Source organism: Lontra canadensis, unplaced genomic scaffold (assembly GCF_010015895.1).
Source record: "Lontra canadensis isolate GAN:19392208 unplaced genomic scaffold, GSC_riverotter_1.0 scaffold12, whole genome shotgun sequence".
Classification (NCBI taxonomy): Eukaryota; Metazoa; Chordata; class Mammalia; order Carnivora; family Mustelidae; genus Lontra; species Lontra canadensis.
This window is the reverse complement of record NW_022631006.1, coordinates 28,648,821-28,670,657: the sequence shown is the minus strand read 5'-3', so window position 1 is coordinate 28,670,657 and position 21,837 is coordinate 28,648,821. Positions and strand designations below refer to the sequence as shown.

The following is a 21,837-nucleotide window of genomic DNA, read 5'->3' as shown; positions in this document are numbered from 1 at the left end:
AGAGATTATGCTGAGTGAAATAAGTCAGGCAGAGAGAGTCGATTATCGTATGGTTTCTCTTATTTGTGGAGCATAACAAATAGCATGGAGGGCAAGGGGAGATGGAGAGGAGAAGGGAGTTGAGGGAAATTGGAAGGGGAGGTGAACCATGAGAGACTATGGACTCTGACAAACAATCTGAGGGTTTTGAAGGGGCAGGGGGTGGGAAGTTGGGGGATCCACGTGGTGGGTATTGGAGAGGGCACATATTGCATGGAACACTGGGTGTGGTGCAAAAATAATGAATACTGTTACGCTGAAAAAATAAAAAATTTAAAAAGGAGGGCACATGTTGTGATGAGCAGTGGGTGTTATACATAACTAATGAATCATTGAACACTATAGCAAAAATTAATGATGTACTATACAGTAGCTAACTGAACATAATAATAATAAAAATAATAATTATTTATGAAGGTACAAGGTATAGGACAACTCCCTTGTAGAATAATTTTCCAGGTAAAAGCCTGACAAAACTGTCCTGGAAAAGAGGAAATGTGTAAAAATATTTTATGCTAAGTCTAATGAAATTAAATGTGGTTAAAGATAGAGATATTTGTGCTAAGCTGTTTTGTTACTGTTTTTCAATTAGCTCCTAAGCATAGAAAGAAGCTGCTATGTTAACTGTCCATCTAAGTTGGTTTGGTCCCCCTTAATTGGTCTCAGAGATGAAACACTAGAACAGGGGCCTCAACTGTGTGTGTGTGCACTCAGGCTGCTTGGACAGAGCATTAAAAAAAAAAACAAAACAAAAAGAAGCTTCACTTTTTAACTTGGGAAATGAATATCCATTATCTTGATGCATCCTCACTTCCTTTTCCCTAAAGCTGATCCCAGAAACACATTGGAGTACAAGTCTTGGTATCCTCACTAGTTAAATTCTTCAAGCAGCCACCCCAGACAATTCCCCCGTGAACATAACCCTCTGCCTTATGCCCGGGGAGGGGCTGCTCCATGGAGGACCACAACCACTTTCCAGCTGTGAATGCATATTCACTTTTCTATGATTTGATTTTCTTTTCTGTAAGGTAGAGAGAGTGAGCATTTTGACTACAGAGGGTGTTTTGAGGGTTAAATATTTGTAAAAAGCCTAGCAACCAGTTAGTGATACATAACCCTCTATCCCACTGTATAAACTTTCTTGGAAGCCCTTGAAAGTAAGTGTATTTATCCATTGCTGATAAGCAGTAGGCAATTGTATAATAGAAGTAGCCCTGGATTTGAATTCCAGCACTTACATTGCATTGTTGTAGGAAATTCTACAGGCCAGTTATTTCTTATCTCTTAGTTTCCTCAAATGTCAAATGGCGGTGATAATGCCTTCCCCAAAGGGTTGGTATAAAGATGGCTGAATGAGATAATGAATTGACAAGGTGGAAACACTTTGTCGATATCCGACATATAATAAATGTAGATGTTTTCTGTAAGACTGTAGCAGAATTAGCAGGAAACTTTTTTCAGAGATGTAGATTCTCCAGCTATATTTTAATATATTTTTCCTCTCTAAGCATGATATTACCTTCTTCCCTGAAGCAGGAAAGGGAATCCCAACTGAAACATCTGTCAGTTTCTTGTAGGCTTTTCTGAGGGTAGAAGTAGTTGCCTTTGTAGTAATCAGCTGGAGAGAAGGTGTAAAATAGGTTGGAATAAAGATCAGTGAATGTATGTGCTGTAGGATCCAGGAATTATAAGCAGAGTTTGTCTTTTGCTCCTTGAGGATTCATTTACTCTTTCTAGAAGGGGAAGAGTGTCAGGAGACAGGTCCGTGGTAGTTATTCCCTTGCTCACTCTCTGTCTTCTCTGGAGACCATTGTGCTTTCATTTCTGTCTTTTTTTCCCCCCAGTGGTGAAAGAAGAATATTTTTACTGGGTTTAAATCTCTTAGAGGCAGCTAGAGATGCAATAGTGATTGATCCCTCACTAACCTGTTCAGCATATCTATCATATGCTCAAGGGAAATTCTGCCAAACAAAACCCTAGATAAGGTGTCATTATTTTTCTTGGACTTCTGATCCATTAATGCCAGTTGTGTGTTTTGGGGAAAGATTTCCTCTCTTCCTACCAGAAACTAGAGATCGGTTGGGGAACCTTAGCCAAGAGACTGTGGCACTAAATTCCCAATACCACTATGGCCCCCTCTTCTTTCAGATCCAGGTTCTGAGTTACATCAGTTTCACTGAGGAGTCCTGCCTCTCATGAGACACTTATCATGCCTGAGAATACTCTTGGCCAAGGGGCCACATAGCAGGGCCATTCTGCAGCAATGTGCGGAGAAGCTGCACTTGGGGCTTGGGCTTCAAGTTTTCTTCATCCTCAACAAAGGAGCAGATCTTTTAGCACAGCTTGCTCTCTTTGAAGGAGCTTTCATCCTAAATATCTCACATCCTGTTGACACACCTTTGACATTTCCCCTAATCATGGTGTAAAACTCAGTCTGTAGCCTGGTCAGTAAGGCCTCTGCAACCCAGCCCTGCCCTGTCTTTCAAGACTTGCTTCTCAGAGTTTCCTGCTCTTTCCCCCCCTTTTCTCCAGCCATACTTACCTATGCACACACAGAATTCCAGCCACGTATTTGCTGAGGAAGTCATTTCCCCTCTGAAAGACTTGAAAGACTGACTGTGAAAGAGGGAGAACCCACTCCTGTGGAGTGGGCTGAATTCACATAACTAAATAGCAGGTTTACAAGTTAATTACATGCAAGAGTATCCATATGTTGCTCTGCTTACTTTTCCTCCTTTTTATTTGCCATTTCCACCCCTCCTGGTACCTGTAATTAGGTGTCAGAAAACATCTATACTAGGAGCAAGTACATAATGGATTGGATAGGACATTGTGTGCTCACTTAGGCGCCTAATCACCATTTACAATGTTTTGGTGGGAAAAACTTGTTGCAAATTTCAATCAGTCTTGTCTTGTATTTTCAGCAATGGTTACTTTAAAAGCATACACTTCATATGGGAAACTTGTCACAAGAGAGGATAGAAAACAACATCAGTGACAACTAAATCCTCAGGAGAGTTGATGGTGTTTTATTTCACAATATTCTCCTTTTCCTCCACATCTACAGTCAGCTATTTTTAAGGATGAAGTTCAAGGTATTTGCACATCATAATGTACTGTTAGTAGGTGCAACAATCAGCTGTAACAAAATTCTGTTTCTCTTTTTGTTAATTATGAAGTACACAAGCCCATCAGCTGAATTTAGTGCTTATACTGATCTTAGACCAAAGCTTAAAGCTTAAAAGCTTAAAGACTTATTTATTTATTTTATAGAGCGAGCATGAGCAGGCAGAGGGGCACAGGAGAGAGAGAAAGAGAGAGGGAGAGAGAGAAAGAGACTCCCCATTGAGCACAGAGCCCATTGTGGGGCTGGATCTCATGACTCTGAGAGTTGAAATCTAGAGTTAGGTGCTTAACTGCTGAACCACTTAGGTGCCCCAATATTAAAATTAATTAATTTTTTTTCTGGAGAAAAAAATGATTAAAAATCTTGCATAGAATCTGGTAAGTATTTATCATTTAGGATCAATGGTTTTTATTCCATTCTCTCTATTTGTGCTACAAAGAGTTACTTTAAATTTCAAATATGAAGTTTAACGTTGAGAACAAAAAATCCTTTCCATTGAAATCTATGGAAAGAATGACTTTGTTTTTAGAAATCTTACTTTAGAACCTTGAAGGTGTCACCAATTTACTAACATCTGAAGGCTCATTTGATATTAAAAATGGTCAGATTGTAATCTTGACTGGATCCTGGACCAGAAAAAGAAATCTGTCCCTAACTACTACTATAAAAGATATCAACAGAATTGGAGAAATTATAGAATAAGGTCTATAAATTAGATAATAGTATTATATCCATATAAATATAAACCACATACTGTGGTTATGTGAGAAACCATTCCGTATTTCTAGAAAATACACACTGAAACTTTTAGGTGTAAAGGTGTTACTGAACTCCAAGTTCAGCTGCTCATTGCTGGAAATGCCAATACTCAAGAAAGGAGTTTTGCTTGGAAAGGAATTTGAACTTTATTCAGAAGACTGGCTACCTGGGGAGAAGGCAGACTTGTCCAAAATCCAACTCTGAAGTTTCTGCTTTACTTAGGAGTTTTTAAAGGGGCTCAGGGAGTTAATCAGCAAAGGGAGGACAGTGGTCTGCTACATTTCTTGATCATGCACAGAACTGATGGTGCCAAGGGTAAATGTTGTGTCAGTGTTGGGAGTTGTGTGAGGGTCATATCTCGTGATATGCCAGAGTTCAGTCAGAATGGCTAAAATTAACAAGTCAGGAAACAACAAATATTGATGAGGATGCAGAGAAAGGGGAACCCTCCTACACTATTGGTGGGAATGAAAACTGGTGCAGTCACTCTGGGAGGTTCCTCAAAAAGTTAGAAATAGAGCTACCCTACAATCCAGGAATTACATTACTAGGTATTTATCCAAAGAATACAAATATAGTGATTCAAAGGGGGCACAGTGCACCCCAGTGTTTATAGCAATAATGTTCACAATAGCCAAAATATAGAAAGAACCAGGTGTCCATCAACAGATGAATGGATATAGAAGTGGTATACACACACACACACACACACACACACACAGGAATATTACTCAGCCATCAAAAAGAATGAAATTTTGCCATTTGCAATGACATGGATGAAACTAGAGGGTATTATGCTGAGTGAAATAAGTCAGAAAAAGTAAATATTGTATGATTTCACTCATGTGGAATTTAAGAAACAAGGTGAACATAGGAGAAGAGAAGGAACAATAAAATAAAATGAAAACAGGGAGACAGACCATGAGAAACTCTTATTATAGGAAACAAACAGCGTCCCTGGAGGGGAGGGAAGTTAGGGAACAGGGTAATTGGGTGATGGGCATTAAGGAGGGCACTTGATATAATGAGCATTGGCTGTTATACGCAATTGAGGAATCACTAAACCCTGTCTCTGAAATTAATAATATACTATATGTTAATTAATTTATTTTTAAATAAAAATGATAATAAAAAAAGTAAATATATAGAGAAAAACAGGACACAATTAAAGATATAAAAAGATACAGAGGTTAATAAAGCAATTATAAATTTTAACCAATTGGAACCTGGATAAAGGGCATATCTGTATTATTCTTGCAACTTTTCTGAAAAACTGAAATTATTTCAAAATAGAAAATTACAAAAAAGTCATCAGATCTTTTGTATTTGTCAAGTATGTCTTTTTTCTGTTGGCTTTCAAGATCATATTTGGAAGCACATCCTTTTTTTAAAAAAAGATTTTATTTATTAGAATGAGACAGAGAATGAGAGAGAGAGCATGAGTGGGGAAGGGATGCAGAAGGAGAGGGAGGAGCAGGATTGCCCACTGAGCAGGGATCTTGACGTGGGGCTTGATCTCAGGAACCTGAGATCATGACCTGAGCTGAAGTCAAGAGTAGGGTGCTAAGATTATCCACCATGACCAGGTGGGATTTATCCCTGGGTTGCAAGGGTGGTTCAACATTTGCAAATCAATCAATGTGATAGAACAAATCAATAAGAGAAGAGAAAAGAGGGGCGCCTGGGTGGCTCAGTGGGTTAAAGCCTCTGCCTTCGGCTCAGGTCATGATCCCAGGGTCCTGGGATCAAGCCCCACATTGGGCTCTCTGCTCTGCAGGGAGCCTGCTTCCTCCCCTCTCTCTCTCTCTGCCTGCCTCTCTGCCTACTTGTGATCTCTGTCTGTCAAATAAATAAATACAATCTTTAAAAAAAAAAAAGAGAAGAGAGAAGAACCACATGGACCTCTCAATTGATGCGGAAAAAGCATTTAACAAAATCCAGCATATATTCCTGATTAAAACACTTCAAAGTATAGGGATAGAGGGAACATTCCTGAACTTCATAAAATCTATCTATAAAAAACCCACAGTGAATATCATCCTCAATGGGAAAAAGCTCACAGCCTTCCTGTTGAGATCAGGAACATGACAAGGATGCCCACTCTCACCACTCTTGTTCAACATAGTATTAGAAGTCCTAGAACAGCAATCAGACAACAAAGAGAAATAAAAGGTATCCAAATTGGCAATGAAGAAGTCAAACTCTCTCTCTTCGCAGATGACATGATACTTTATATGGAACACCCAAGACTCCACCCCCAAACTACTCATTCAGCAATTCAGTAATGTGGCAGGATACAAAATAAATGTACAGAAATCAGTTGCTTTCTTATACACTAACAGTGAAAAATACAGAAAGGGAAATTAGAGAATTGATTCCATTTACTATAGCACCAAGAACCACAAGATAACTGGGAATAAACCTAACCTCAGAGGTAAAGGATCTGTACTTGAGAAACTACAGAACACTCATGAAAGAAACTGAAGAAGAGAGGTGCCTGGGTGGCTCAGTGGGTTAAAGCCTCTGCCTTTGGCTCAGGTCATGATCCCAGGTCCTGGGATTGAGCCCCACATCGGGCTCCCTGCTCAGCCAGGAGCCTGCTTCCTCCTCTCTCTCTGCCTGATTCTCTGCCTACTTGTGATCTCTGTCTGTCAAATAAATATTTTAAAAAAAGAAACTGAAGAAGACACAAAAAGATGGAAGACCATTCCATGCTCTTGGATCGGAAGAATAAACATTGTTAAAATGTCTATACTGCCTAGAGCAATCTATACTTTCAATGCCATTCCAATCAAAATTCCACCAGTATTTTTCAAAGAGCTGGAGCAAACAATCCTAAAATTTGTATGGAACCAGAAGAGACCTCGAATTGCTAAGGAAATGTTGAAAAAGAAAAACAAAACTGGGGGCATCACATTGCCTGATTTCAAGCTTTACTACAAAGCTGTGATCACCAAGACAGCATGGTACTGGCATAAAAATGGACACATAGACCAGTGGAATAGAGTAGAGAGCCCAGATATGGACCCTCAATTCTATGGCAAAATAATTTTTGACAAAGCAGGAAAAAATATACAGTGGAAAAAAGACAGTTTCCTCAATAAATGGTGCTGGGAAAATTGGACAGCTATGTGTAGAAGAATGAAACTCGACCATTCTCTTACACCATACACAAAGATAAACTCGAAATGGATTAAAGACCTCACAGTGAGGCAGGAAACCATCAGAATCCTAGAGAAGAACATAGGCAGTAATCTCTTCGACACTGGCCACAGCAATTTCTTTCAAGTTATGTCTCCAAAGGCAAAGGAAACAAAAGCAAAAATGAATTTTTGGGACTTCATCAAGATGAAAACTTCTGCACAGCAAAAGAAACAGTCAACAAAACAAAGAGGCAACCCACGGAATGGGAGAAGATATTCTCAAATGACAATACAGCAAAGGGCTGATATCCAGGGTCTATAAAGAACTCCTCAAACTCAACCCACACAAAACAGATAATCATGTCAAAAAATGGGCAGAAGACATGAACAGACACTTCTCCAATGAAGACATACAAATGGCTATCAGACACATGAAAAAATGTTCATCATCACTAGCCAGCAGGGAGATTCAAATCAAAACCTCACTGAGATACCACCTTACACCAGTTAGAATGGCCAAAATTAGCAAGACAGGAAACAACGTGTTGGAGAGGATGTGGAGAAAGGGGAACCCTCTTGCACTGTTGGTGGGAATGCAAGTTGGTGCAGCCACTTTGGAGAACAGTGTGGAGATTCCTTAAGAAATTAAAAATAGAGCTTCCCTATGACCCTGCCATTGCACTACTGGGTATTTACCCCAAAGATACAGATGTAATGAAGAGAAGGGCCATCTATACCCCAGTGTTCATGGCAGCAATGGCCACTTTCGCCAAACCGTGGAAAGAACCAAGATACCCTTCAACAGATGAATGGGTAAGGAAGATGTGGTCCATATATAGTATGGAATATTGTGCCTACCTCAGAAAGGATGAATATCCAACTTTTGTATCAACATGGACAGAACTGGAAGAGATTATGCTGGGTGAAATGAGTCAAGCAGAGAGAGTCAGTTATCATATAGTTTCGCTTATTTGTGGAGCATAAGGTATAACATGGAGGACATGGGGAGATGGAGAGGAGAAGGGAGTTGTGGGAAATTGGAGGGGGAGATGAACCATGAGAGACTATGGACTCTGAAAAACAATCTGAGGGTTTTGGAGTGGTTGGGGGTGGGAGGTTGGGTGAGCCTGGTGGTGGGTATTATGGAGGGCATGTATTGCATGGAGCACTGGGTGTGGTGCATAAACAATGAATTCTGGAACACTGAAAAAATTAAATAAAAATAAATAAAAAAAGAGCAGGGTGCTTAACTGACCAAGCCACCCAGGCACCCTGAAAGCACATAATCTTTTTAAATAGACAACTTCCAGAAATCCATCAACAGTCACTTAATCAACATTACCATGTGTCTGCCACTCTTTTGTGAATGAGTATGAGAATTGCATAGAGAAATGTAGAAAAAAGTAGAGAAATACAAATAACTGTAAAAGATTATCCTCATCTGCAAGGCATTTAGCATGGGAAACTGAGCCAAATATTCTAGAAGAAAAAAAATATAAAAAATGGCACGGATACTTTATGAAATTATTTAATGTGTAAGAATTTTGGAGCTGTAAAGGACATTTACCTTGGGATAAGAGAAGAGTTATATTCTAAATATAGAGTTCCATTCATGACCACAGTTCATTTCATGAGAATCTATCACTGATGTAAAATGTGAAAACTTCTTCTGTAGTGTGTTGATCCTTTGTGTTCTTTCTTTAGAATTATTTTTCATATTTTCTCAAATATCTATATATTTGAGAAATATACATACACATACACATTTATACATTTATGTATCAGTATTTAAATAAAAACTGGGTTCTGAATTGTGATTTTTATTATTTTTTGCAGACCAACTTTTTCTAGGTGTTCATTTACACTTGTTAGGTAAATCAATTTAAATAGTAAAGAAATATAAATAGTCTGCCAACTTTTTAGGGACATATTAACTTGGGAATGTGAGACATAAGAAACTGTAGTATGTGATTGAGACATCTTTAGTTTGCCATATTGCTAGAAGGACTTCATCACAATTTATATTTAATCAGCTGATATCAGAGTCCAGAAATCTCTTGTTCTATATAGTACCCATAAAACTGACTGAAATGAAGCTAGATGGGCCAACAGGACTCTTCTCTTGCTAGTCACTCCTAAGTGTTCATTTTTTAATCTTCCTGCCCCTGCCCCCATTCTTTCAAGGGACTTAGTGTTCTCTCTTATTTTCTGAAAACACTTTTTTGAAGTGATAAGCTTTGTTAGAAAAAAGTAAGGGACAGCCTGGTTAGTGAGGTTTTATATAGGTGAATATCCTTAAGTTATGCCAGTTTTTTTAAACTGGGAAACTCTGAGGTAGACTTATCATCATTATTATTAAAATAATTTATTATAATAATGAATAAACTTATTAATGTATTATTATTTGATATAGAAACATTTTAAAATAAATCATAAGATTGGAAAAAAAATAGAAAAAAGAGCCCTCCATATTATTACCTAAATATTGCCATTTAAACTGTTTTGGTATACTTCCCTTTTGTCTTTTTTCTAAAGACTGGAAGTTAATTTTCCTGCATATAGATGTCATATTGTATTTACAGTATTATACTACATTTAGTCACTGGGTTCTTATCTGCTCTTTCCCATGAATGCTTTCTAACATCTGAATATCATTACAGCTTTAGTGAAATGGAGAATTTCCCCCATTTTTCAATAACCTCTTTAATTCTGCCATGAAAGTTAGTAGTGTTGAAGAACATCATCTTTGGACTAAGAGAAACCTGGGTTAAGTCTCCACTTCCTTAGTTACTGTCAGGCTGTACTTTGAGCAAATTGTTACCTATTATCTCCAGGCCCTAGCTTTCCATGTAAAATAGCAATGGCTCAAATAATGTAATGGACTAAGAGAAATAGTGTATACAAAATGGTTAGCTCAGGAGCTCTCATATAATACCCTAACATTAAGAGAGAGCATAACATGATAGTTAATAATATGGTTTCTGGAGTCATAATTCTTTTTTAAAATTTAATTTAAATTTAAATTTTCATCTTAATTCTAGTTACCATACAGTGTAATATTAGTTTCAGGTGTACAATATAGTGATTCAACAATTCGGTACATCACCCGGTGCTCATCACAAGTGCCCTCCTTAATCCCCATCACCTATTTCACCCATCCCCCACCGTCTCCCCTCTAGTAATCATCAGTTTGTTCTCTATAGTTAAGAGTCGGCTTCTTGATTTCTCTCTCTTTTTTTCCTTTGCTCATTTGTTTATTCAATTCTACATATGAGTGAAATCATATGGTATTTGTCTTTTTCTGTCTGACTTATTTCACTTAGCATTATAACCTTTAGATCTATCCCTGTTGTTGCAAATGGCAAGATTTCATTCTTTTTTATGGTTGAGAAAGATCCCATGTTATGAATACAGACACACACACACACACACACACACACACACATACACACACCACATATTCTTTATCCATTCTGCTATCAGTGGACACTGGGACTGCTTTCATAATTTGGCTATTGTAAATAATCTTGCAATATACAGGATGCATATATCTTTTCAAGTTAGTGTTTTTGTAATCTTTGGGTAAATACCCAGTAGTGGAATTACTGGATTATATGATAATACTATTTTTAATTTTTTGAAGAGCCTTCATACTGTCTTCCACTGTGGCTGGACCAGTTTGTATTCCACTAACAGTGCATGAGAGTTCCTTTTTGTCCACATCCCCACCAACACTTTTGTTGTTTCTTGTGTTTTTGATTTTAGCCATTTTGATGGGTGTGAGGTAATATTTTGTTGTGGTTTTGATTTTCAGTTCCCTGATGATTTGTGATGCTGAACACTTTTTTATTAGTTATTACTTCTTCAAATAAGTATTTATTTATTTCTTCAAGTAAATTTTCTGCCCCCCTTTTTCTCTTCTTTTGGGATCCCTATTATGTGATTGTTATTATTCTTAATAGTGTCACTGAGTTCCCTAAGTCTATCTTCATTGACTACTTTATTTTTCTTTCTCCCATTCAGCTTTGATTGCTTTCCATTGCTCTGTACTTCAAGTTGCTGATCGATTCTTCTGCTTCCTCTAGTCTACTACTTATTCCATCTAGTATATTTTTAATTTCAGTTACTGAGTTCTTCATCTCTGATTGGTTCTTTTTTGTTTTCTGTCTCTTTGTTAAGGGTCTCATGGAGGCCCTCGACTCTTTTTTTCAGGTCCAGTGGATATCAAGTCCATTACTTTAAATTCCCTATCAGACATATGGGGTGCCTCTATTTCATTTAGCTCTCTTGTGATTTAGTCCTATTCTTTCACTGGGACATATTCCTCTGTCCCCTCATTTTGTCCACCTCTCTGTGTCTCTTTTTTAAAAAATTTTATTTAAATTTTATTTTTTAAGATTTTATTTATTAGAGTGTGAGAGAGAGCAAAAGATGGGGGAGTGTCAGAGAGAGAAGCAGACTTCACACTGAGCAGGGAGCCCGACATGGGGCTCAATCCTGGGACTCTGGGATCATGACCTGAGCTGAAGGCAGACACTTAACCAACTGAGCCACTCAGGCACCCCTCTGTGTCTGTTTCTATGTGTTAGGAAAGCCAGATATATCTCCTGCTCTTGAAAGTAGTGGCTTTATGAAGAAGAGGTCCTGTCATGCCCAGCAGTTTAATGTCCCCTGTTCACCAGAAACTGGCACTTCATGGGTGTCTCCTATGTGTTGCATGTGCCATACTATTGTGACTGAGCCACTTTTGTCTTCTGTCTGTTATCTGCAATGGCTCTCTGCCTGTTGTGGGCAGGGTTTGGTCTCTTGCTATTAGTGGGCCAGTCTGGGGTCATCTAGGGCTTGAGTTGAGTCAGATCATGTATTTGCCAGAGATGTAGTAGCACCAAAATACAAGGCACTTTCCTTCTGTTGCCTCCCTGAGAAGTTTCTGCTGGTGGGGAGAGTCTGTAGTCAGACTGGAAGTCTGTCCCCAGCCCACTGCTAGGGCAGCATTTGGACTGGTGTATATGGTTATCTTTCCCTCTCTCCCATGTAGGAGTCAGTTTTGGAGTAGTGCTGATTCTTGTTGGGGCTGCTTGCAGATTGCCACACTGTGGCAGCACTTTGGATGGGTGTGGCCAATGTTGTATTGGAGGGTAGGTCAACAGGAGAATGTGGGGGTGGGATATTTGGTATTAGCAAGGTTTGTGTGAGTCTGCTGTGGGAAGGGACCTGGAGGGGAAGCCTGACTAGAGGGGGCATGTCCACAGAACTTGAGGCAGGGTGTGCTGTTATTAAGTTAGTGAGTATTGGTGCTGTGTAGGTTCCTTGTGTTTAGGCTGGGGGGCAGGGAAGGTAAATGGTGCCTGCCAGCTCTTTTATACTTGGATAAGCCTCCCAAGGTTCCCTACCCCTCTAGCACATGCTCTTAGATTAGTAATAAATCTCCCTCCATTTATCCCAGGTGGTTTTTCAAACTACTGCTTCTATGCAGTATCTCCACAGGGCTGTTAGTTGTACTGTCTCTTTAAGGGCAGGGACTCAGTTTCTTCTTGCTTTCTTGGCTCTCCCAGAATTGAGCTCACTGATTTTTAGATTTCCTGGTGTTAAGCCCTACTGATTGTAAGAACTCATGAAATTATGTCTTTCAAAGCCAAATGTTATAGGGATTCATCTTCCCTGTGGGGGTTCCCTGTGCCTGAGGTGCCTGGTGTGAGATTCTATTTCTTTTCTCTATGCCTGCAGTATCCCTCCCACAGCCAGTATTATGGTCTGTTTAGCTCCCTACCATGTCTCTGCCCTTCTTACCCTCTCCGATAGGCCTCTTCAGTACATTTAGCTGTAAAGAGTCTGTTTTGCCAATCTTTGGGTCATTTTCTGGGTTATTTACACTGATGGGGCTGTTTTCTAGTTATGTTCATTAGATGAAGGGAGCTTAGGGTCATCTTACTCTACCATCTTCTCTCAAGTAGTAGCTATCATGATTTTATAAGTTACTCGTTCAATATCCAACATGTTGGACAATTTTCTTTCTAAAGCCAATACCATTCCATACTGTGGTTGCTTCACTTGGTTGTGCTTCTTTTTTCAAAGCACAAATGCATGGTTCTTCTACTCTGTCATGGAAAATGGTCAGCAGTTGGCCTGATGCTACTTACTGCACTATCTCATTCTCATGACAGGATCTGTGGTAGGGCGATGTGATTCTCTTGGCTCACTGATTTTCTCATTCAGTCCCTATTTTCTTTCTAAGTGATACAGTGACATAGGTTGGGTTCAGTAGGAGTAGATGCTAAGGGTTCATGCAGAGAGTTTGTTGTGGAATTCTCTTGGGAACAACAGCTGTACAGGATTGAGGAATGTAGGATAGGACAGAAGGAGAAGTTGAACTATTGATAAAATTGAAACAAAAGTCTCAGCTATTGCCATATGGAACCCTGTAGCTGTGATGGCTGTTCAGAGTTGTCACAGATTGAGGAAAGATTTTTAGGCCTTTGTATACCAGCATTGACTAATTCCTGGATGTGAGCTATCCCTGGGGAGGGCAGATAATCAAGGAAAAAACTAGTCTCTGTGGCTTGAGGCAGTTTCTGGCAAGGATGCCAGTTATCAGCATGCTAGACTTCTGTCAGTTAGAGAAATGATTGTCTCAGTCTTGAAAGAAAGATTGGGACAGCATATTATAGCATCCGCTACACATGGGCCCATTGAGTCATGTCCCTTATCTATGCCACGTCATAGAACATGTACTATGAACTCATCATCATTCTAACCGCTTTGTATACCCTTGGACAATATCTGTTGATTCTAAGAGCTACATTTGGGTGCTCTCAGTTCGTCATCAGAATGCCTTCGCTAAATGTGATTCTTGGTGGTAGTGTCTCTGTTCTATGAAATCATGGTGATGTATGTGAATCCCATATCTGGCTGCTTAGTAGAAGTGGAGATGACTAATCATATCCTCTCATACCCTCTATAAAAATGATACCCTCTATAAAGACTCCAATCTTAAAATTCTCAGTGACATCCCACTCAATAGGGACATGAAACCTGTTCTCAGTCATGTCTTTTATGGGATGAATATTATTCACAATTCAAGAAGAGTTCTTCTTATTAAAAGATCCTATTGAAGGAACCCAATTTTACTAATTATACATCTCTGGCCTACTATACAAAATGAAACTATTTGGTACACCTAATCTTACTTTGGAGAAAGTTGCATATATTGTAAGGCCAAATGTAAGGACACCAAATAGAGAAGTCTATGAAATATAATTTGATTTTTGTAAGATAAACAGTGAAAAATCCCTGACATATGATTAAAAATATTTTGATATAATTAAGAGCATGGAGAACAGTATGAAGCATATGTACTGGGTTGTTAATATTGTTTGTCTAGTAGGGAATGGTTGGTGGTAGAGAAAACAGTAGATTGAGGAGGAAGAGATGGAGGTAAGGATAGGAAGGAGAAAATAAAGGAGTCCACCATAACAAAATTGTCATTCATATAATATTGGCATATGTGAGAGTGTGTGTATGTGTATATAAGAACACATGAAAGATAATCGACTAAAGTATTAATGGTGGTTCCCTCGGAATGGTGGGATTTTAGATAACTTTAAAAGGATTTTGAACTTTTATTGTTTGAGAATTATTTCAATGAGGATTTATTATATATTGAGAAAAGCAAAATTACATTTATTTTTCTACTGTGGATGAAAAGAAGCATTGCATTAAATTTTTTTTTCTTGAATACAAATAAATATCAGTGTATCCCTTGGAATGAAAAAGAAAGCTGAATTCATAAAAGTAGGTCAAATATGCAAAGTACATTCCACATACCAGCTTACATGGTTCTTGGTCAAAGAATAAGTTTTGAATGTAATATTTTTTTAAAAAATTTTAATGATTTTATTTATTTATTTGAGAGAGAGAGAGAGCATGGGAGGAGAGAGGTCAGCGGGAGAAGCAGACTCCTGAATAGGGAGCCCGATGTGGGACTTGATCCCAGGACTCCAGGATCATGACCTGAGCCGGAGGCAGTGCTTAACCAACTGAGCCACCCAGGCGCCCCTGTAATATTTTAAATATTAGCATAATAATTGTACTTTGTTCTTTAAAGATTGATTTTTATATTTCAATACTCAAAAGACTTTTTTTTTTTACTATGTTAAGTTAGCCAGGCATTTTTTATTGTTCTGTTTCTCTTTACATCTCTTTATCTTAATTGTTGAATTGCGAATTATATTATATCTTGGAGCCATATTTATCTTGATTAGGGATGTTCATTACTCATTAGTATATCAGTGAGTGTGGCCAGTCATAAATTATGTTAGGGTAGTAAGTGCCCTATGGACACTTATTCTAGAAACCCTTCTGTGTATTGCCATATACTTGTAGATACAATGTGATCTATGAATGGTTAAATGCATTTTTCAGGACTTGTCATGCTTTCTCACCCCTTAATACTCTTGGCTTTTATCTGTACTCTTTTTTCACTTGCTCCCATATCAACTTAGGATTCCTTTCTTTATAGCACATCTTGTCCATTTGCCACTTGTTTATGAGCCCCACAAGAGAAAGTAATATGTCTTATTCACTTCTGTATAGTCACTTTCTAGCTCAGTGCCTACCAAATTAAATATATTTAATTGTTTTAATGAGTAAGTGGTCATGGAGGAAAATGGTACAACAGGAATAAAAATTTAGCCACTTTCACTTTTTCATAGTTTATTTATTCTCATAGCTCCTCAGAGGAGGAAGTCATTTCTTCTTTGTTCTAACAGAACCAAAGAATTTTAGTGGGATAACATGAAGAGGTTGTTTCTTTTCTTCTTTTTCATTTTCCACCAACAATCAGTCCTCTTCCTAATTTCCCAAAGAATCAAAGAATTATGAAGAAATGTTTCCCTGGTTCTAATTTCATAGCTGAATAATTTGTAGTTTATTTTTTTAAAGCTTTCTTTTTTTTAAGATTTTTATTTATTTATTTGACAGAGAGAAAGATTACACAAGAAGGCAGAGAGGCAGGCAGAGAGAGAGGGCAGGCTCCCTGCTGAGCAGAGAGTCTGATGAGGGGCTCTATCCCAGGACCCTAAGATCATGACCTGAGCTGAAGACAGAGGCTTAACCCACTGAGCCACCCAGGGACTCCAAAGTTTATTTTTTTAATGTTACCATTACCATTGTTTAAATCCAATACATGCTTATAGAAAGAAATTGTAAAAATTTAAAAGCATATATAGTGATTGTCTTTTTCTTTCCCTGCCCCAAACACCCAGTTCTCTTTCTCAAAAACAGTCACTGTTCTGCTTTCTTATTTCTTCTTCAAGAAGTATATAATGTATTTATGAGCACAAACATACACTTACCCATAATCTTTCTCCACCTGAAAGATAGCCCAAGATAAGAGATTTTTTTCATCTTGCCTTTCATTTAATTGTGTACGTTGAGGATAGTTTTAGATCAATAGTTTTTTTACAGATCTTCACTTTTGAAAAAAGATTTTATTTATTTATTTGACAAAGAGAGGGATCACAAGTAGGCAGAGCAGCAGGCAGAGAGAGAGAGAGGGGGAAGCAGGCTCCCTGCTGAACAGAGAGCCCTATGCGGGGCTCGATCCCAGGACTCTGGGATCATGATCTGAGCCAAAGGCAGAGGCTTAACCCACAGAGCCACCCAGGCGCCCCAGATATTCATTTATTATAGGTATTAGTATATTTCTTTTTTTTTAAAATTTAATCATTTTTTAAATATATTTTCAACATAACAGTATTCATTGTTTTTGTACCACACCCAGTGCTCCATGCAATCCGTGCCCTCTCTAATACCCACCACCTGGTTCCCCCAACCTCCCACCCCCCCACCTCTTCAACCCCTTCAGATTGTTTTTCAGGTATGTAGTATATTTCATTCTATGGATATATAGTAATTGAATCAGTCCTTAATTGATAGGAATTTAGATTGTTTTAATTTTTTGCTGTTAGAAACAGTACTAAATATTCTTGTATGTATGCCATTTTTTCTTATACGTGAGTATACTAGTCAGATCAGTATCTAAGAGTGGAATTGCTAGGTCAAAAGGAATGCCCTTTATTTTATTTAATTTTTTTTTAAATTTTTTTTTAAGGAATGCCCTTTAAATCGATCTATTGATCTATCTATCTATCATCTATTTATTTATTATGTTAGTCACCACACAGTACATCATTAGTTTTTGATGTGGTGTTCCATGATTCATTGTTTGCATATAACACCCAATGCTCTATGCAATATGTGCCCTTCTTAATACCCATCACCGAATGCCTTTTAAATTTTTTTTTTTACAATCACAAAAGGTTGAATCTACAGAAGACAATTATTTATTTCATGAATAAGGTTTGGTAAGTTGCCAGTGGGTTGAGGAATGCCTTAAATTATAGGATACAGGCCAAGGAAATAAGTGTTCTAGGTGAAAGAAGCTAAAATAGTTTTAAAGCAATACTTTTAATCTTCAGTACGTTAACATTTAATTGTAGGTACATTAACTAAACATCCAGAAAGTGAACACCAACAATGTGTCACACATTTTTGTTTCTTAGTTTTCTATATATGATTTCAGTTAATTTTCATGCTGAAGTAACTATCAGCATTATCCATATTATTAGTACCTAAGTGTAGGAAAGAAACTGAAGCCCTAAGATCCATAGTCAATTACTGATGTCACACAGATAGTGGAATTTGTGCCCTTTAAATTTTGATAGTTTTTGTCAAAATGTCCTCTATAGCTGTTGTAACAATTTACGTTCTACTAGCAAAGGAAGAGCTTGGTGTTTACACCAACATCATGTTTAATCTTTGTCAATTTTTGTATCTAATTCTGAATAAAATAGAATGTCTTTTTAGATATTGAAAACATCTATTTTTTTTCATACATTTGTCACTTTTTCTTATGTGCTGATGCTATTTTCTTCTTGATCTGTAGATAAGATCTTCTTGATCTTAATATATATATTAAGCTATTAATCTTTTGTCTATAATTGATGTTCCCAACATTAAATTTCTGGAGGGCAGAAATTTAATCTTGACCAGAAAAATAAGGCCAATTTGTTGTTGTTGAAAGGATAATAGAAAACTGTAGCTTTTGCCATAGAGTTATAACCTTGTGTAATTTGTAAGGTTAACTACAAATGAGAAATTAGAGGCTGAATTATCCCTATTGAAAATAAGGGAAGAGATTTTCTGCCCCCCCCGCTTTTTTTTCTTGAGCATTGACTTTAGAAAACTTATAAATTGTTTTTCTGTCTTTGAAATGTATGTAAAAATTTAAAACATCTAAATGAGCCTCTTTTTTTTTATTACGTTTAGTTAGCCAACATATAGTACACCATTTCTTTTTGATGTAGTGTTTAATGACTCATTAGTTGCATATAACACACAGTGCTCATCACAACACATGCCCTCCTTAATACCCATCACCTGGCTACCCCAGCCCACCACCTCCCTCCCTTCTATAACCTTCAGTTTGTTTCCTGGAATTCAGAGTTTGTCATGGTATGTCTTCCTCTCTGATTTCTTTCCTTTCAGTTTTCCCTCCCCTTCCCCTATGGTCCTCCATGCTATTCTTTATGTTTCGCATATGAGTGAAGCCGTATGATAATTGTCTTTCTCTCCTTGATTTATTTCACTTAGCATAATCCCTGCCAGTTCCATCCTTGTCAGTTCAAATGATAGGTATTCATCTTTCCTGATGGCTGAGTAATACTCTGTTGTATATATGAACCACATGTTCTAAATGAGCCTCTTGCCCGATTTTGACTCAGGAATGTCTCTGTCAAGGACCTAGGAATTCTCACTGAAACGTAATCATCAGAGGGGTAGTGCCTCAATCTCCCAGTTTCTGTGGGGGTATAGGAGCCTAGCTTTGGTGGCCTGTCTTCCAATCTACAAAACTATCTCAGGTAGTATAAATAGACTTATTTTTCCTTTGTAGGAAGCCAATTGGCAAACACATAGGGCCATCCCAATTATGAGGCGAATCTAGGATGAACCATGTGTGACAAAGGGTGCTGTCCAGTCTTTCTTGAGGACTAATAGTTATTTATCTTGAGAACATGTATGTAAATGAGTTGTATCTGGTTGGCTACAAAAAGGAAAGATTTTCTTTATGTATTTGCCATCTCTTAGCAGATTGCTATGATGCACATATTCCCTTGCTTTAATGCTTATTCAATAATAAAACTGTTTTATACTGTTCTACCACGGTGGAGAGGTTTTCTGACTTGGCAGGAGATGTTTTTAATTCTATTTCTCTAACAAACTCCATTATCACTCTAGTACTTTACCATTTATAAAATTAGGGAGGTGGAGTGCATCTTTGAGATCCCTTATAGCCCCATTAAATCTAGGAAATAAACTGTCTGGTGTATAAAGTTAAAAAACAATACAGATAATTTTCTGAGTGATATGAGTTGTCTTTTTAACTAAGAAATTAAAAACAGGAGCACCTGGGTGGCTCAGTTGGTGAAGCATCTGCTTTTGGCTGGGGCCATGATCGCAGGGTCCTGGGATCGAACACCATATTAAGCTTCTTGATGAGCAGGAAGCTTGCTTCTTCCTCTCCCTCCCCTACTGCTCCCCTGCTTGTACTTGCACGCTCTCTCACTATCAAATAAATAAATAAAATCTTAAAAAAGAAATTAAAAACAGATTCTATCCCCAAATCTTTTAAACCAAGACTTATTTTTAGGTTCCCAATAATTTCTTCATAGCATGTTTCATATCTTTGTTCCTCAGACTATATATTACAGGGTTGATAAGTGGAGTTACTATGGAATAAAACAAAGTTACCATCTTCTGCATCCCAGCTTCATGCTCAGATGTTGGGCTCACATACATGACCATCACTGAGCCATAGAACAGTGAAACTACAGCCAGGTGGGACCCACAGGTAGAGAAAGCTTTTCTTCGTCCAGCTGCTGAAGGGACCCTCAACACAGCTCTCAGGACCAGAGCATAAGACCCCATGATAAAGAGAAAGGGAATAAATAAGAGCAGAGAACTTAAGGTGGAGCTAGTTAACTCTATTACAGGGGCTCTAGTACAGGTGAGGGCCAGCAGGGGACCTGGATCACACAGGAAGTGGTCAATGATCCTGGATCCACAGAACGACATTTGGGAGATGATGATGATGGGAATCAAGAACCAAAAGAAACCAAGTATCCAGCAGGTGACCACAAGATTGGTGCAGAGATGTCCTGTCATAGTGGTTGGATAATGTAGAGGCCGGCAGATGGCAAGGTACCGATCAAATGCCATAATAGCCAAGAAAAAGCATTCTGTAGAACCCAAGGAGAAGAAAAAGTAGAACTGGAGAAAGCACCCAGAGAAGGAGATGACTTTGGTGTCAGAGAGGAAGTTGGCTAACATGTTGGGGACAGTGGAGGTGACATAGCAGATCTCTAGGAAGGAGAAGTTGGCGAGCAAGATGTACATGGGAGTGTGGAGTCTCTGATCCCAGTACACAGCACAGATGATAGACCCATTGCCCATGAGGGTCAGGAGGTAGACAACAGAGAAGAGCAGAAAGAGGAGGATCTGGCCTTGCCTAGGGCAAGGGAAGCCCAGAAGGATGAAGCCAGTGATGGTGCTGGAGGTGTTGGGGGTGTCGGAGATTTTCATGGGTCTGGGAGCTGTGAAAAGACCATCACATTTTTGAATATCTGTGTAGATGGGGACCCAGATATGTATCAAAACCACCTTGTGGAATGTGATAAACACTTATATCTCAGTAATTGCTATTTTTGTCTAATCCTGAAATACTGTTCTAGTTTAGTTGTTGGACTGAAAGCCACAAGAAGTAGGTGAATATCAGTGGATAGATAGAGACATTTCTTTATTGTAAAATATATGCCAAAACATGCTTAATACATAGATTACAACTTTAATATTATACATAAACTTCTGTAGTAACTACCCCTGAGGTCAAGAAATAGACTATCATTTGCACCCTAGAATCTTCCCTCATATTCCATCCCAATCAGTATCTTCTGCCTCTCTGTTCTTCCAACTGTAACGTTCTCCTTTCCTAATGGTAATGACTTCCTTGTTTTTCTTTATTTTAATAACCAAGTATACTTCCCTATAGGGAAGTATTTGGTTTTGCTTATTTTTGTACTTTACAAAAATGGAATTATACTTTTGGCTGGCTTCTTTTGTTTAACAGTAGGTTTGAGAAATTAATGTTATTGCATTCTCTGAGTTTCCCCATTTTTACATCTCTATATTTTTACATTCAATGAATAAACCACCACTATGAATTATGTCCACTTTGGAGCTATCAGGAATAATTCTACTATTATTACATTCTATGAATAAACCACCAGTATGAATTATGTCCACTTTGGAGCTATCAGGAATAATTTTACTCTGAATATATAGTTCATTTTCCTGGCTCTCACTTGCACTCATTTCTATAGGCTGGACCATAGATTGTGTGTATCTTCAACTTTATTAAACTAAACAGTGTTCCATCATTGTTGTGCCTTTTTTCATTTCCATTGGCTGTATATGAGGGCCCTGATTGTCTACGTTCTTTTCTAATGTTAAGGTCAATGTGTACCAGGGCCTGGGGAATGCTATATAGACTGTGTTTTAATGGCTTCACCCTTTTTGGTTTTTTTTGTTTTTCCTGGTGATACTGGACAGAATAGTTGTCTTCTTGTCAGTATTTTTTTTTCCAGAGTAGGTGGTTATATCTAAATTGTCCTACAGTAGTCCAGCATGAGGAAAAAAAAAGAAAAGAAAAGA

General features: G+C 38.0%; 1 protein-coding gene across 1 annotated transcript; it reads right to left on the bottom strand.

Moving 5' to 3' along the window:
* Positions 1–19,773: 19,773 nt before the first annotated feature.
* Positions 19,774–20,752, bottom strand: LOC116867538 (olfactory receptor 11G2-like). The gene is given in 2 exon segments (XM_032857161.1): positions 19,774–20,736; positions 20,738–20,752. Coding segments are annotated over 2 exon segments (966 nt in total). The 5' UTR covers positions 20,741–20,752.
* Between the last annotated feature and the right edge of the window lie 1,085 nt (positions 20,753–21,837).